At 42.1% G+C, this 17,120-nt stretch overlaps 1 protein-coding gene across 2 annotated transcripts in view; it reads left to right on the top strand.

Moving 5' to 3' along the window:
- Positions 1-17,120, top strand: part of FREM2 (FRAS1 related extracellular matrix 2) — a 168,884-nt gene that overhangs the window by 85,565 nt on the left and 66,199 nt on the right. For both annotated transcript variants that reach the window (XM_045474818.1, XM_045474824.1), the window contains exons 5-6: positions 11,552-11,677; positions 12,797-13,048. In XM_045474818.1, coding sequence (XP_045330774.1) covers positions 11,552-11,677; positions 12,797-13,048 — 378 coding nt within the window. The remainder of the gene's footprint in view (positions 1-11,551; positions 11,678-12,796; positions 13,049-17,120) is intronic.

The raw sequence follows: 17,120 nt of genomic DNA on the forward strand, positions 1-17,120 counted from the left end.
ACAACTTACTAACATAAACTCTCTCTTTCTACCCACACACACAAGCATATACATACATACATCCTGAATTCTCACATGTTCATAATGATACTCTTATAATACTCTATCCATTTATATTTTTTAACTTACATAGTTGTGATTTAGGTAAAGATTTTAAATGACTCTGCATTAAAAAATTTTTTTTAATGTTTTATTCTTGAGAGAGACAGACAGACAGAGCATGAGCAAGGGAGGGGCAGAGTGAGAGAGGGACACAGAATCCAAAGCAGACTCCAGGCTCTGAGTTGTCAGCACAGAGCCTGACGTGGGGCTCAAACTCAACGAGCCGTGAGATCATGACCTGAGCCGAAGTCGGACGCTCAACAGACTGAGCCACCCAGGCGCCCCTGACTATGCGTTTTATTCAATACATGAGTATCTACATCTACTGCGGAGATACGGCATACACTTAAGTAGTTACTTATCTAGCCTCAAGTACTATTCAGTACCCATATGGATGTTCTGTAATATGTCTCATGCCTCCAGATGTTTTGAATGTCTGGCTGGGAACACATGGTTCCAAGAACACAGCCTGGTTTCTGGCTGGAAAGCCAAGCTCTGTGATCAATAGAAATGACCATTCTCTAAGGAGTGGGTCCAGTCACTATGTCTTCCTGCATCCTGTGTGCAAGAAGGCAGCCTGCCTCAAAGGGCAGTCACCACTGGGAGCAAGTGCACCCCATTCCTCATCCCTGGACACCCTGGGTGGCCATGAATAGAAGGGAGCTAATCTCCTACAGTTGACATGCAAATCTCATTGCCGTGTTGGTACTTGCCCTGCCAGTGAGAGAGGGGCCATGCACGGACAGCTCAACTGTCAGATGGGACTTCAGAAGCCCACATTTTTGTCTAGAATGTATTTTTTGAGATCTTTTTTCAGTTTTTTTTTAAAGTTTATTTATTTATTTTGAGAGAAAGAGAGAAAGAGAACCAGCGACAGTGGGGAAGGGCAGAATGAGAGAGGGAGAGAGAGAATCCCAAGCAGGCTGCATGCTGTTAGCCACGAGCCTGATGTGGGGCTCCATCCCACAAACCATAAGATCATGACCCGAACTGAAACCAAGAGTTGGATGCTTAACCGACTGAGCTACTCGGGCACCCCTAGAACAGACATATTTTGTCGCATGAAAAAAGAGGACTGAAAATGGAGAACTTTTCCTTCTACTTAACAAAGTGCTATGGGCGCACAAAAGAGGGACACACCATTCTGCCATGATTGTAGGGATCAATAGCTTTCTAGACAAATGGGGTCATTTAGTCATTTATTGAGTAAATCAATCAATTCAATGTCCTCAAAAATTGAAGTCTGCGATACAAAGAGGAACACTAGAATAAGAAGAAAACAGACTGCTAAACAGAGATGTTAATCTCTCTTTGGCATACTTCCCTTGTCCCAGGTTCTTGTGGCCTTGGAGGCACTCCCATGGAAAATCTGCTCTTATTGTCAAGATTTTTACCTTACTTTTCAGTCGTCTATCACTGTTATCTTTCCTTGTTTCAGTTTGATTCCACAGTCTCCATCCTTTACAAATGCAGTTCCAGTTGGGATGGGTTTAAAAAAATTTTTTTTTTAATATTTATTTATTTTTGAGAGAGAGAGAGAGAGAGAGAGAGAGCAAGCAGGGGAGGGGTAGAGAGAGGAGACACAGAATCCAAAGCAGGCTCCAGGCTCTGAGCTGTTAGCACAGAGTCTGACGCAGGGCTTGAACTCACAGACTGCGAGATCATGACTTGAGCCAAAGTCAGACGCTTACTCGATTGAGGCACCCAGGCACCCCGGGAGGGGTTTTAAAGTGCATAAACCATTTAACTTGTTGTCTGGATGAGGAACCTGAGAAATAGTGCCATCCTTAAATCTCTGCCTCAGTCGACCACTTGGTCCATTGGTTGTCTTTAGCGTTGTCAGAGATGGGTGAGATTACCCTTTATCTGAGGGCGGTAACAATTAGCTGTGGTGGAAAGACCCTCTGCCACGAGGCTGGACTGAATCAACAGCAGACAGCAGATGGCCATAAGACAAGAAGGGCTTTGAAGAAATTTCGGGTCACTGTTACTCCTTCTGCCCTTTTTTTCTAACCTAACCCAGAGAATTCCAAAAGGATTATTCCATAGGCCAAGGGTAAGATAGTAATCACAATGCCAATCTCTACCATATTTGAATATCCATGGTTGAGCCAGACCCTGCATTAGGAGCTGGGCAGTCACATCTCATGTAAACCTGTGATTGATATGTCAATTTCCAAATCGGATCTCTGAGGCTCAAAGAATGTATTTTCCTAAAGTCCTCTGCTAATAAGTGCCAGAGCCAGTGCTTGAATATATATAGATTTTTTTCTACGAAGCCCTTCTCTCTATTCTCTGAGTTTTGCAATCTTCTGTCATTTCTTGTGACTGAAAAGAAATAATATCCTAATTAAACCACGTGCTTTGCCAACAGCAGCATTGTCTCACCCATTCTTGTATATAAAACCAACAAACAGACCCAAGAACAAAGTGATTCCTTCTCTTCTTATTCTATTAATTTTCCCTTTATATATCGAGCCAAAAATATATTAGTATAGGTGAACAAAACCAAGTATTCTAGAAAGATAATCAAGACTGCTTCAGCATTATATATCTGTACGTTCAACAGCTGTTTATTGAGTTTTTGCTACATGTCAGGAATTCTGCTAAGAGGTAGGGATGCGGGTGCTACAGTGAAGAAGGCATACTAATTTTGAAAGGGTATCATTAGGTGATTACACTCCACAAAATTATTATAACTAACAATGTACAATGTTATGTGCTGTGATAAAGGAGCAATCAGCACCCACAGGAGAAGCCTGAAAGAAGATTCTCGATTTCCTGTTTATTCGGTTCCCTAACTGTCAGACATAACACCATCTCTTCTCACTCTGAGAAGCATCTAGATATTAATTAACATTAAGCATTTTCATTTCTGTTAAGAGGAAAATAGGTAAGAGCTAAAACTTATTTTATATTAAGATCCCATTCCTTTTTTACCTTGTATAATTTCTAACCAGAGTAAATTAGTTTTTTGTACTTTACTACGAGACTACAACCTCAGATATAGGTATTCGAGTACAGATACCGAACATAGATGTCTAAAGTCCCTAAGTATTTCGTGCAATTATTTACTATGTACATACTTGAAGTATCTGCAAACTTCTGATTGAAAGGGGCTCGTTCTGATACCTTTATGATACCAAAAATCAACCATGAACCTAGGGAATTAAATATTTGATCTGTGTAATCATTTTCTGTATGACGAGATTAGGTTAATTCTGTATAATATACAGTAGAGAATAAACATACCATTCTAAAGAAAAGTAGAACTTTTATGTCAAGAATGCTAATCTTATTGGCTACAAAGAAAAGGCAAACTTTTGTGTGCTGGGTGAGCCAACCCGTTTCATGCAGTAGAATTCAGATGACATAGGCTGTAACGTGAAACACAAACATTAATTATTCTTTCTAAAAGTTGGTACTGTTGTCACAGTTGACATAGGGAGATCATTGGCTACCAAATTTGAAGGTCCAGAATTAATGAAATGGTAATCCACGGCAGCTATGACACCAAAATAATAAGAAGCATGAAAAAATTCAATTTCAGTGAGAGTGGAAGTTTTTTTTTTTTTTTTTCTTTTTGAATCCTGTTGCCGTGAAGCACAGGCCATTGTTTTAAGAGAAGCAAACAATTTGAAATACCGGCTAAAATTACAGCACACATCTGTACATTTCTGGCACCAAAAGGTGGATATGAAAAAAGGTGGTGTAAAATAAAGCCATTGTAGTGTTGTAAAACTTCCTGAAAGTTTCTACATTCACAAAATAAAAACTTTTAACGATATGCACAAAGATTACCCTAAGATTCACTCTTACCAACATTTGCCTAGTGCTAAAGGATAATTTTTGGATCTCACGGCATCCTGGTATGAGCTTGTAATACTTACTATCATGTGGGGTGCCTGGGTGGCTCAGTCAGTTGAGCGCCTGACCAGCTCAAGTCACGATCTCACGGTTCCTGAGTTCGAGCCCCACATGGGCTCACTGCTGTCACCGCAGACCCCACTTCTGATTTTCTGTCCCCCCTCTCCCTCCTCACTCGTGCTCTGTCCCTCAAAAATAAATAATAAAGAACATTAAAAAAAAAAACCCTTCCATTAAAAAAGCACTTGTAAGCATGTTATTTAGATGTTTTCATTACTCTCATTTGTGTCTTTTTCAAGTCCCTGTTGAATTAGCCTGTACTAATTGCTATGTCTGTTTGAGAGTGAAAAACAGACCGTAGAAATGTAAGAGAGCTGTCCAAGATCAAACGTATCAGGGACAGACTTCCTACTCAGTGCCACTTGTCGAGCAGGCTGAGGACAGCATGGTAGCCTGAGGAGGTACCGGAACATCTTCTGTGTTACTTTTGAATGTTCCAGACTTTCTAAAGACAACAAACACTCAGTGCCTTTGTCCATGCACTGCCTTTGCTTTCTCTGTTCTATTGTAACAGAGATTTTTAGAAGATAATTTGTTCTATCTTGGTTTTAGTAGAATCTGTTTTTTTTTTTAATCTGTTCAGTATAATTGAGAAAAGACTGGCATGAACAGTAGCTTTCAAATGTAACTACAACTATTTTATTTCTGAGAACAAAAGTCATTTTTGGCCAAAGTTACAGCACAGTCAAACCTAAAAATAAAAACTGTAATTGCAGATCAAAGCACTCGTTACAATCGAGTTGCAGTGACTAATGACGAATGCATTCACTTTACTCAGCTTCATCTTTGCACTTACAGAATAATGAAACCAATCTGAAACTATAAAAGTAACACATGTTCATTGTCAAGAATTCTGAAAGATGTAAAGAAGTAAAAGCCAGGGGTGCCTGGGTGGCACAGTCGGTTAAGCATCTGACTCTTGATCTCAGTTCAGGTCGTGATCTCACGGTTCATGTGTTCGAGTCCCACAGGGGGCTGATGGTGTGGAGCCTGCTTGGGATTCTCTCTGTTCCTCTCTCTGCCCCTCCCCTGCTCACGTGTAACCTCTCTCTCTCTCTCTCTCTCCCCCCCCCCACAAATAAATAAGTAAACATTAAAAAAAAATTTAAGAAAAGGAAATAAAAGTCACTCATAGACCTACTACATGGGAAAGCCAGTGTTAAGGGTTAGAGAGGATGACCTTGTAGTCATTTTTGTCTACGTATCTCTATTTACTTAGCAGAGTTTACTATTTCTATAATACCACTCTTGCTTTGTCTTTCAAAGAACACCCTCCCAGAGACTGCTATGGTTTCCATCTAATGGGCTAGTTGGGATCTGACATATGATATGCTGCTATATTACATAATACAGGTATTATATTCATAAGCATATTATTGTACATTTATACATGTAACTTGTATAATACTTCTGTAACTTTGTCAGTATGACCATCATGCAGGTTTTGTTCCTTACATAACACTTTTATAAGTTTATATATAGAATTCTATGAATACATTAGATGTCTAAACAAATTTTCAAATACTTGTTTTTAGCTTCCTTTGTTCTGCTTCTGCTGTCCCCGCCAGCTTTTTAGCAGTAATTTATGTCTCTTATAAGCTCAGTTGGGCCTTCTGGCCTAAGTGCAGCTGCCGGCCGATCCGAGCGCTCTTCTTTTACAAGTGGATCATAGCAGTTACTATCTTGGGCTTTGAGATGGACTTCTTGGGTTCAAATATGGGTATCACTACCTACCGGCCTAAGCTTCGGCCGGTTTTGAACCTCTGTGTGCCTCATGTCCTCAGAGATAAAATGGCAATCATAATAGTTCTTATGTGAAAGGATTGTTGCCAGGATAAAACTAGCCGATATGTGTGAAGTGTTTAATGTTTGTTTATTTCTAAGAGAAAAAGAGAGACAGTGTGCAAGCGGGGGAGGGGCACAGAGAGAGAGGGAGACACAGAATCCGAAGCAGGCTCCAGGCTCTGAGCTGTCAGCACAGAACCCGACACGGGGCTCGAACTCACGAACTGTGAGATCGTGACCTGAGCTTAAGTCGGCACGCTTCACCGACTAAGCCACCCAGGCATCCCTCATGTAAAGTGTTTAGAATAGGGCTTTGCAAATAGTTAAGAATCCCATACATATGAGCTAATAATTTTTAAGGCTGATAAAAAACAAATGCCACTTTCAGGGGTTTTAAAAAGTTATGCTTACTTGAGGCAGTCTGTGTATAAGCTCTCCTGTATATATAAAATGAAGTTGAAAAATGATATGAACTGGAAAAACCTAGCAGGAAAGCCTTTCCTCATCTCGCCTTTTCCAGTTTCTCCCATAGATGCACATTTCTGCCCACATTAGGTCAACGAAAGACCTAAATGTGGTGCTGGACCCGTTTACCCTCTTTCAGACCAAGTGTAGGAGTGAGTTTCAGAGCTAAAAGGAAGCTCTGGACACCTGGGGGGAGAGAGAGAGAGAGAGAGAAAGAGAGAAAGAGAGATCTTCCTATTCTTATAAAGATACTAATCCCAAAATGAGGGCCCCTCCCTCATGACCTCATCTAAACCTAATTACTTCCCAACTGTCCCCACCTCCATATATCATCACTTTGAGGGTTAGGACTTCGATGCATAAATTTTGAGGAACACATTCAGTCCACAGCACACTTTAATAAAGATACAAAACTGGGGCCCCTGGGTGGCTCAGCCGGTTAAGCGTCCAACTCTTGATTTTGGCTTAGGTCGTGATCTCATGGTTGTGAGATGAGCCCTGAGTTGGGCTCCACACTGGTGGAGTCGGCTTGTGGTTGTCTCTCTCCCTCTCCCTCTGCCCTCCCCCACTCACTTTCTCCCCCGACCCCCAACAAAGAAACCAAACTTTCTGTAATATTTCTACGAATGCCATTGGAGTAAATGACCTGAGGACTGCCAGAACCTAGGTGGTACCAGACTTAATTTCCATGAAAAGAAACTCATTGGAACTCATTGAAGACCCGACTTGAATATTTCATGGCACCTTGTGTATTTTTTCTAATGAAGCGCTATGATAATTTCTATATTGAAATTTTATGTTTGGTAAAATCCTACTTCATACTAGTAGGAATAATTTTGCCCTTAAAAAAACTCCTCTTATAAATAAACAAGATATTTCTCTAGATGTCACTCTGTTCCCATTTACAGCAAACATTTTTAAGTGTCTGTGCCTGCTGTCTTCTCAGTTTCTCTCCTCCAATTCCTTCAGGCTTTTGTCCCCTCCACTCCACTGAAACAGTTCTTATAAAGGTAACCAATAATTTCCCTTTGCTAAATCCAATGATCGATTCTCAGCTTTCTTGACTTGCCAGCAACACTTGAGACATTTGATTGTTCTCTGTTGTTTTTTTTTTTTGATGTTTTTTATTTATTTTTGACAGAGAGAGAGAGAGAGAGAGAGAGACAGACAGACAGAACACGAGTGGGGGAGGGACAGAGAGGGAGACTGAATCTGAAGCAGGCTCCAGGCTCTGAGCTGTCAGCACAGAGCCCGATGCGAGGCTAGAACTCATGAACCACAATATCATGACCTGAGCTGAAGTCTGACGCTTTACCGACAGAGCCACCCAGGGGCCCCTTCGTTCCCTATTTCTGAAAACACTTTTTGCACTTGACCTCCAGTATCCACACACTCCCTCGGTTGTTCTCATCCCTGGGACCCCTCCTCAGCCTCCTTTGCTCAGCCTTCCTTATCTCCCTGACCTCCAACTGCCCCAAGGTTAGTGCTTGGATCCATTGTCTTCTTTATCTACAATCCCTCCCTAACTGATTTTATTCTGACTCAGACTTCACCTACAGCAAAATGCTGGTGCCTCGCACTTTTCTATTTTTCTATTTCCAATCTGGACCTGTCCACTGAAATCCAGGATTGTATGCTCAGCTGGCTCGTTTGACATCTCAGCTAAAATTCAGACCTCAAGTTTAATATGTCCAAAATGGAACTCCTGATCTGCGCCCCACATCTGATTCTCCTGCTGTCTCTGTAAACAGCAATGTCATCTTTCTGGCCGGTCAAGATAGCAAAACTTGGAATCACCCTTGACTCCTCTGCTGTCTCACGTACCACATCTGATCCATCAGAAAATTCTTTTGGCTCTTCCTTTGTATGTCCTGCACACAGCCATGTTATCCCAGCTCCACTGCCGCCGCCTGGTCTTCTGCTGTGATCTCTCTCCTAGACGGCTGCAAAGCCTAACTGAGCTCCTGGCCAGCTCCTGGGCCCTCAGTGTCTCTTTATCTCACAGCAGCCAAAAATAACGTCCTTAAGATATGTCAGCTTACAGCATCCCTGTGTTTAAAGCCTTCTCATGCTTTTATATTGAGAGCTGGATGAGTGTACCCAGAGACAACGGACAGACCACGTATTAACATACAACTCTGACCCACAGCCTACAGCAACTGGGAAGCCAAACCACAGCCTCTGTCCGTAGCAGTCAGCCCCAGATGGTCAAAATTTGATCAATAACTGACAGTTTCCTTCATTTTGCCCTCATTTTCAACTTAAGACCCACCAGAGAAACCAGATGTGCACCCCTAACTAGTCACATAGGATGCCCCGCTTCTAGTTAGCTTGCCCACAGCTTCCCTGTACCCACAGCCTCCAGCCAGGGCGCCCCTGCAGCCTTCCCTTGTTCCCGCTATACAGTTTTCTCACCCCTCGGCCTGCCTTTGAGTCTCTGCTAAAGACAAGTGATAGTGGCCGACTCCTTTGCTATGGCGCAGTGAATAAATGGCCTGTGCTTGTTTTCATCCCGTTGGTTGGTCTTTGATTATTTACACAATATTTTACTCCGAGTAAGACCCGACATCCTCCCAATGATCCTGAAGTGCCAAGTGATCTTCCCGGCACCCACCCCGTCACTGCTGCTGTGGTCCCATGTCCTGCCTTCTCTTTTTTACCCAACTTACTCAAACCACATTGGCCTCCTGGCCATTCCTCGTGCACACCTGGCACACCCAGGCCTGAAGCCCTTTTCACTTGTTCACTCCTTTGCCGAGAATTCTCTTCTCTAAACTATGTATGTAAGGCATCTCATTCCCACCTTGAAGTCTCATCTCAAATGTGACTCTGTCACAGATACTTTCCCATGTAACACGGGCCGACCGTGGCACATTCCCCTGCCTTAGCCCCTGTCCCCTTCAGCACACTCTATTTTCTTCACATAACTCATTACCTCCTGGCATACTACATATTCTTGTATATTTGTTTATTTTCTTCCTCTTTCCCAACCCCAAATAAAATGAAAACTCCGTAAGATCAGGAATTTTGTCTCCTTCCATATCCCCTCTGCCTAGTAGGAATGTCTGGCAAGTAAAAGTCACCCAACCAATGTTTGATGAAAGAATAATTAGTTATAAAACCTTATATCCACCCATCATTTTTTTAGTGGTACCATTTTTTAAATTGGTGTATCAGTGAGAATCTCAGAAGAAATAAACCACATGCTCATTTTTTTTAGTGTTTATTTTTTTTTATTTTTTTTTTTTAATTTTTTTTTTTTCAACGTTTATTTATTTTTGGGACAGAGAGAGACAGAGCATGAACGGGGGAGGGGCAGAGAGAGAGGGAGACACAGAATCGGAAACAGGCTCCAGGCCTGAGCCATCAGCCCAGAACCCGACGCGGGGCTCGAACTCACGAACCGTGAGATCGTGACCTGGCTGAAGTCGGACGCTTAACCGACTGCGCCACCCAGGTGCCCCTTAGTGTTTATTTTTGAGAGAGAGAGAGAGAGAGGGAGAGAGACAGAGTAAGTGGGGGAGGGGCAGAGAGAAAGAAGGAGACACAGAATCTGAAGCAGTCTCCAGGCTCTGAGCTGTCAGCACAGAGCCTGACGCGGGGCTTGAACTCACAGACCACAAGATCGTGACCTGAGCCGAAGTCAGATGCTCAACTGACTGAGCCACCCAGGCACCCCCACATACTCATTTTTTTTATGTAATAGCTTAAATTAAATTAAGTAATTTTAAAAGAATGTAATAATATGACTATTTACAACATTGAGGTCAAAGATTAGGAAACCACCAGGCATGGTAAAGTGCCCCAAGGAATAAGAGTGGGCACCATTACCACCTCTAGGCCTGAGGGAAAGGGAAGAAGACGTTAGCTGAGCCCAGAGAGTGAGCTAGAGAGTTCAGCGGGCACCATGACCTTTACTTGGGGGAAGGGGTGCGGTCAGCCCTGAACCCTGAGGGAGCCAGGGGAATGAATGCCACAGACCCCATTCTGCTCTTGACCTCCAAGTCCTGCCTGTGCTTCCCTTTGGCTGACCCAACTGGAAGCCAGAGCACAAGGGAAACCTTTGATGTGGTTCATAGTAGTCAGCTCCTGGGGGACGGGGCAGGGTGGAGAGGAGGGAACACAGACCTTGAGCGGCCTGTGTCTCCTGTTCCAGTGGTCTTTTATAATCATGAAAAGCAAAGTGGCTTACTGTTTTAAAAATAACCATGAAGCGTTTTTTTTTTTATGTGTTTGTGAGACTTTCAGTGAAACAGACTCCCAGTCAAATACCAAAGTATCTATTAGGAGTTATCATGTCAAATTATTGAACTAAATGTCATCCTGAACTAAACATAGCTTCACATTGAACTGTATTTTCAACAATTTAATTATGTCATTCTGTTATTTAGTGTGCCTTTCAACTACCTTAAAAATGAATCATTTAGACGTATTATACAAATATAATATTGTATACTCTGCATTGTTATTTGTCTAGGAGAGGAAGAAAACCACACGTATGGTCCTTATAGCTGATAAATAGACTTGAGATAAAAAGAGTACTAGAGTTGGGGGGCCTGAGTGGCTCAGTCGATTAAGCATCCAGCTTCCACTCAGCTCATGATCCTGCAGCTCATGGGTTCGAGCCTAGCATCGGGCTCTGTGCTGACAGCTCAAAGTCTGGAGCCTGCTTCAGATTCTTTGTTCTTTCTCTGCCCTTCCCCAGCTCATGCTCTGCCTCTCTCTCTCTCTCTCAAAAATAAACATTTTTTAAAAAACTTAAAAAAAAAGGGTACTAGAGTTAGACATTACAAGGTTTGAGTTTTAATTTTGACTTACCCAGAAAGAGGCCTTTGCAAATAAGTTCAACTCTCTGGTTTCTTCATCTGTAAAGTACGAGGTAGGACAAGGTGACTTCCAAGGTCTCTTCTGCCTCTAAAATTTGTCTACACCATTGGAAGGTGTTGATCTGTCAAGTGAACAAAGCTGTGTTTAAAGGAAGTATGTCAGCAGCATTTATTAATTGAGGAAAAAAGCAATTACCAGAGATTTTTATCTATTTATCTATTTTTGCAATGTTGCGTCTTATTTCGAGGCTAGGAATTCACTGGCCCAGAGCCTGCATGCTTTATACCTGCTTTTGCCCCCCTCTTCTCTTTCCTTCCCTTCACAGGGTGGCATTCTCAAAGAATATGCAAGTGGGAAAGTTGAGGATTAGAGCAATGTTAATTTGCATAGGATTGCTGAAGTTCAGATAAAAGTAATAGTGACTGTGATTGTGTGTTCTCTTTAGAGTCGACTGTATTTATTCCCCAGTTGGAATACTCCGTTGAAGAAGATGTGGGTGAGCTGTTCATTCCCATCCGAAGAAGTGGAGACGTGAGCCAGGAATTGATGGTGGTCTGTTATACGCAACAAGGTAGCTTGACTTGCCAATGAACTGAACTGTCCCCGCAAAGACATAGAAATAAGCCTCTTTGACATGTTGGAGCCAGAACATTATGCCTTGAGGGGTATGTTTTATTATTCCAGTTTTCATAAAGAAAAAAGCTGCACTTGCCCAGAAGTCTTCCTTCACTGTTACACTTCTGGGGACCTCTTCCAAGAGGGCCTGGAAGGACTGCTGTTACCTATCAAAATACATCTGATTCTTGTGGTTGCTTATCCGAACACTCAAAGCCATTTGGAATGTAAGAAATTGAAGTCCCCTTTCCCCACCCAAACCTGATCAAGTGGAAGAGGGTTATTGGAAAAAGAGAGAGACAGAGACAAAGAAATGCATACTCAAAAGAAAATCATTGTAAACTAGTTTGAAACTCATTTCAACCAAATTTCAAGATGTTTCTTTTGCTCATTAGTAAGCCTCCTCTGAAAGATGATTTTATGTAATACCAAATTAAAATTAATATATAATATTCATTAATATACTAAATACTAGTAACTAGAAAACAGGTAGATTTTCTAAAAATGTAAAAGAAAAGGTCAAAAGGTCATATGTGCAGTTGATACCTGAGCATTCATGAAAATTCCCATTAATGTGTGTGTGTGTGTGTGTGTGTGTGTGTGTGTGTGTGTGTGTATGAATTGGAAGATAATAAAGAATAGTGGTCAGAAACACAGACTTCAGGGTCAGCCTTGGGCTCTGGGTCCCAGAGCAAGTGATTTAACTTCTGTAAACCCCAATAGCGTGGTTGAGAGGATTAATCAGGCAATGCATGTAAAGCACTTGGCATTTTGCCTGCACACAGTAAGCATTTGAATAGTAGAAGCTATTATTTTGTAATATTGTGTTGTTCTGAAAGACCAGTGGCAGGAAGTAGAGGAGAAAACACTGGAAATGTAATACTCTTTGTATGTTTGAGACCACTGTGAAGGTGACACGTAATGCTAGAATACCATGTAGGTGCTATGGTAATTTCCAGGGAGGTTCACGTATACAAATTGACCGTGAAGGTGTTGCATGTGAAAATAATCATTTCTGGAAACACGCTTGTGTAATATGTTCTCCATAAACACCTTTTGGATTCTCTGTCCCCAGGCACGGCAGACGGAACTGTGCCGACGTCGGTGCTGTCCTACTCAGATTACATATCCAGACCCGAAGACCACACCAGTGTCATCCACTTTGACAGACATGAGCGTGAAAAAACGTGTCGCATCGTTGTTATTGACGACTCCCTGTATGAAGAGGAGGAAACATTCCATGTCCTTCTGAGCGTGCCCATGGGCGGGAGGATTGGATCAGAATACCCAAGGGCTCGGGTTACAATCGTCCCTGACAAAGATGATGGTAAGTGCTAATTTACTTGAAAGTTATTCCTCCTACCAGGCAGAACAACATCAGGCACAACCTTCTAGACAGAAAAATAAGAGCGTGAGAGAATTATGCACGTTCGTATTATGCTTGGTTTCGTAGTGGGACTAAGTTTCAAAGTTGGCCGCATCAATCCATTTGGCTTTCTTGATTTAATGTTTTTAAAAGGCAAAAGTCACACCTATGTACGCTTTCTCCCTCTGTACAGTTTTCTTTTATAATGCTGCTTACTGTTAGGTGATGAAATTTTTCCAGTCTCATGAGGAAGAATGGAAGCGATAATCAATTTAATTTATTTCCTTTTTGTTTGTTTTGTCTTGCTTTTATTTATTTATTTTTTTTAATGTTTATTTTTGAGAGACAGAGAGAGTACAAGTGGGGAAAGGGGGCAGAGAGAGAAGGAGACACAGAATCTGAAGCAGGCTCCAGGCTCTGAGCTGTCAGCACAGAGCCCGACCCGGGGCTTGAACTCATGAACCATGAGATCATGACCTGAGCTGAAGTCAAAGGCTTAACCGAGTGAGCCACCCAGGTGCCCCTGTTTTGTCTTGCTTTTAAAAGTTTATAGTTTGCAGTATTAATCTCAGTATTTGAACTTGTTTAACAAAGAAACCCGTCAGACAAGGCTGTTAATAAACAAATAACTTGGGGCACATGGGTGGCTCAGTCAGATAAATGTTTGACTTCGGCTCAGGTCATGATCTCACAGCTTGTGGGTTCTAGCCCCATGTTGGGCTCTGTGCTGACAGCTCAGAGCTTGGAGCCTGCTTCGGATTCAGTGTCTCCGTCTCTCTCTCTGCCCCTCCCCTGCTCACACTCTGTCTGTCTCTCTCTCAAAAAATAAACATTAAATAAATGAATAAAATAAAATAAATGAATAGCTAGAAAGATAATAAGCATATAGAAAATAAAATCCCACAGGTAGCTCCCTGCACCAAAAAGGGAGGGTGGGGGGTTATCTTAGAGGGAAACTCAATTATCATCAAATAATCCTGCTTTTGGAATAGAAAACAGAGAAGATCTTATCGTCCCAGCTCAAGAAATAGTTTGTGCCTTGAGAAAAGAGAACCAGGGGGACGATTGTGAGTAACCTCTTGAGGAACAGAGAGAGCAGCAAACCGAAAGGACCCCCCCCCCCCACCGGCACCCAGTACTTGGAATATTTTTCTCTTCCTCATAGTCGATTAAAGAGGAAGAAGCTGGGTGGATGAATCTTTTGGCTCGGAGAGGAGCTGGAAGAGAGTCAAAATGTTTTCATTCCAAATAACATGAAAACTCAGGAAAAAGATTATAACCTACCAGGGAGGGTCTTTGACAGTTTAGAGACAGTTAAGTTAAAAGGATAGTAACGTGGCTTGTGAGCTTATACTCTGTGCCAAACACAGCCCTGGGTCCTCTGTACATCATCCTCCTGACAATCCCATGAAATAGATCATGTCTTTTTTTTTTTAATGAAAACGTTTAAAACCACTAGTGACAAAAATTAGGAATGATTTTATCAAGAGGCATTTGAAGAAAGTGTTGATTCTGCTATCACTTAAATGATGTCCAGTTGCTTTAGCTTATTTGTCTATAAACTAATAAGCAATTCTATTCTGTATTTAAATAAAGTACAGAAATTTTATTTTAAATGATCTTAGAGAGGAAGCCAGGCAGCCAAAACAGAGTTACTAGTCCACACTAAACACCTATCTGCTATCTAGATATTTATCTATTTCTGTTAACGTAGGTAGAAAGATTGTGAGATTTAATTTAGAAATAGTAAATATAGGGGCGCCTGGGTGGCGCAATCGGTTAAGCGTCCGACTTCAGCCAGGTCACGATCTCGCGGTCCGTGAGTTCGAGCCCCGCGTCGGGCTCTGGGCTGATGGCTCAGAGCCTGGAGCCTGTTTCCGATTCTGTGTCTCCCTCTCTCTCTGCCCCTCCCCCGTTCATGCTCTGTCTCTCTCTGTCCCAAAAAAAAATAAATAAACGTTGAAAAAAAAAAATTTAGAAATAGTAAATATAATTAACGATTACTTCAGCTCAGTTCGTTTTGTTGGCAAAAAATCTTTCCCATATGGATTTTTGTGGGATGTACATGGGGAAACAATAAAGGTACACAAAGAAACCATTATTTATTAAGCGCCAGGCATTTTCATAGGTACAGAGCTAAATCATTTCAAGGGTGAAGGGTGATGTCATGATCCCTGTTTTACTATGGCAAGACTGAGTCTTAGGCCAAGTGACTTAGGCTGACTTGAATTTACAAAGTTAGTACACTACAAAGTTACTATTGGGGCCCCAAATACATGACTTTTCTATCCTGTCACTGGTATCTAGGGGTGACGAGTTTGTGGAAACCATTGGTACGATGTCTACTATTACATAATATTTGTAAAATACTTTATTATTACGAATGCTTCACTGAGCTTTCCATTCCCTGGTATAGGCAGCAGAAGTGGTATTCTGGGTGGGGTAACTAAAGCTCCGAGAGCTGTTTGCCCCAGAATAGGGCTGGGGGGTTTGGGGCCACGGGCTTTGATTTCAAGGCTTCAGAACGCCACGCAAGCATTGGACCAGCAGACTGTCAGGAATGCTATCAGGAACCATCTTCATTTCTTCATTCCCCCAACCCCTTTTATGTCTCCTTCTGTTTTCTCTCTTCTGTCTCTTCCCTTCTACTTCTAACACCACTTCTCTAGTCCAGAGAGACCCTTTCCATCTCACATGTAGATTATCGTGAATTCACAGGTTTCACATCCTGGTATGTCTTCCCATGCAAACCCTTGTTCCCACTGCCACCAATTTAATCTTTCTTAAACTCGAGTCCATGCCTCCCCTCAACACAAAACCATTGACGGCAAAATGTTACCACCATCAGGAGGATGGGAACATTCCCCTTTCCTCACCCAAGAGCCAATAATGCACAAGAGGGAAAAAATAAAGCATTGCTTCAACTGTGCTGGTGGTATAACAGTGGAGAAACCTCTAAAGATTATAGTTATTTCTAAATTAAAAGCAAGATTTATAAATGTTATTCAACAAATACTGCAGTTATTTTCTTAAAAATATAACGTTCTGTCTGGTCAGGATAAGGAAGAAAAAAAAAAGAAAGGAAAAGGAAAGAAAAGAAAGGAGAAGAGGGGCACCTGGGTGACACAGTCAGTTGATCTTGCGACTTCGGCTCAGGTCATGATCTCAGTTTGTGAGTTCGAGCCCCGCGTCAGGCTCTGGGCTGACAGCTCAGAGCCTGGAGCCTGCTTCGGATTCTGTGTCTCCCTCTCTCTGCCTCTCCCCAACTCATGCTCTCGCTCTCTCTGTCTCTCAAAAATAAACATTAAAAATAGGTGAAAGAAAGAAAGAAAGAAAGAAAGAAAGAAAGAAAGAAAGGGAAGGAAGGATGGAAGGAAGGAAGGAAGGAAGGAAGGAAGGAAGGAAGGAAGGAAGAACAGCGAGGTAGACACAGAGAGAGCGGGTCTCAAGAGAACAAACAAAGTCAGACTGAGAAGGAAGACTAGGACAGTCCAGGAAATTAGCGGAAGAAATGAAAGACCTTCATATCTAAGGAGGAAAGGAAAGGACAATCCAGATGAAAAAAGACTAGAGACAAGTCTCCAGAATAAACCACTTCTGCACATCCTGTACCCATTTGGGCGGTGAGTCTCTCCCTCCACAGTTCTTCAAAATGCCACTAGCAAAATGAACGCTGCCTACAGCTCTTCAACCGCTTTCTTTTTAAGTCTTCAGAAGCTCAGCTCTGAGACTACTATGACCTATCAGAAGGAATTATTCCCTGGACCACGTAGCATGCACAGCAGATGGCACAAACTCTTCCTGAGGCTTAATCTCCACCCTGACATGGAAGTTGTGGGGATCGAGCTTATATTCAGTGCAATAAGAAACCGTTTGAGGATGGCTTCCACGCTTCGCTTATCCACTGCTGCCTCCCCACAGAGTTCTTTTGGGTGAAGTATTTCAGAGACCATCCCACTGGCTAAGTGATCATTTATAGTACTCGTTCAGTGAGATTTTCTGATGTGTGTAAAATCAGTGCTGATTACTACAT

This window comes from Leopardus geoffroyi, chromosome A1 (assembly GCF_018350155.1).
Source record: "Leopardus geoffroyi isolate Oge1 chromosome A1, O.geoffroyi_Oge1_pat1.0, whole genome shotgun sequence".
NCBI classification, from domain to species: Eukaryota; Metazoa; Chordata; class Mammalia; order Carnivora; family Felidae; genus Leopardus; species Leopardus geoffroyi.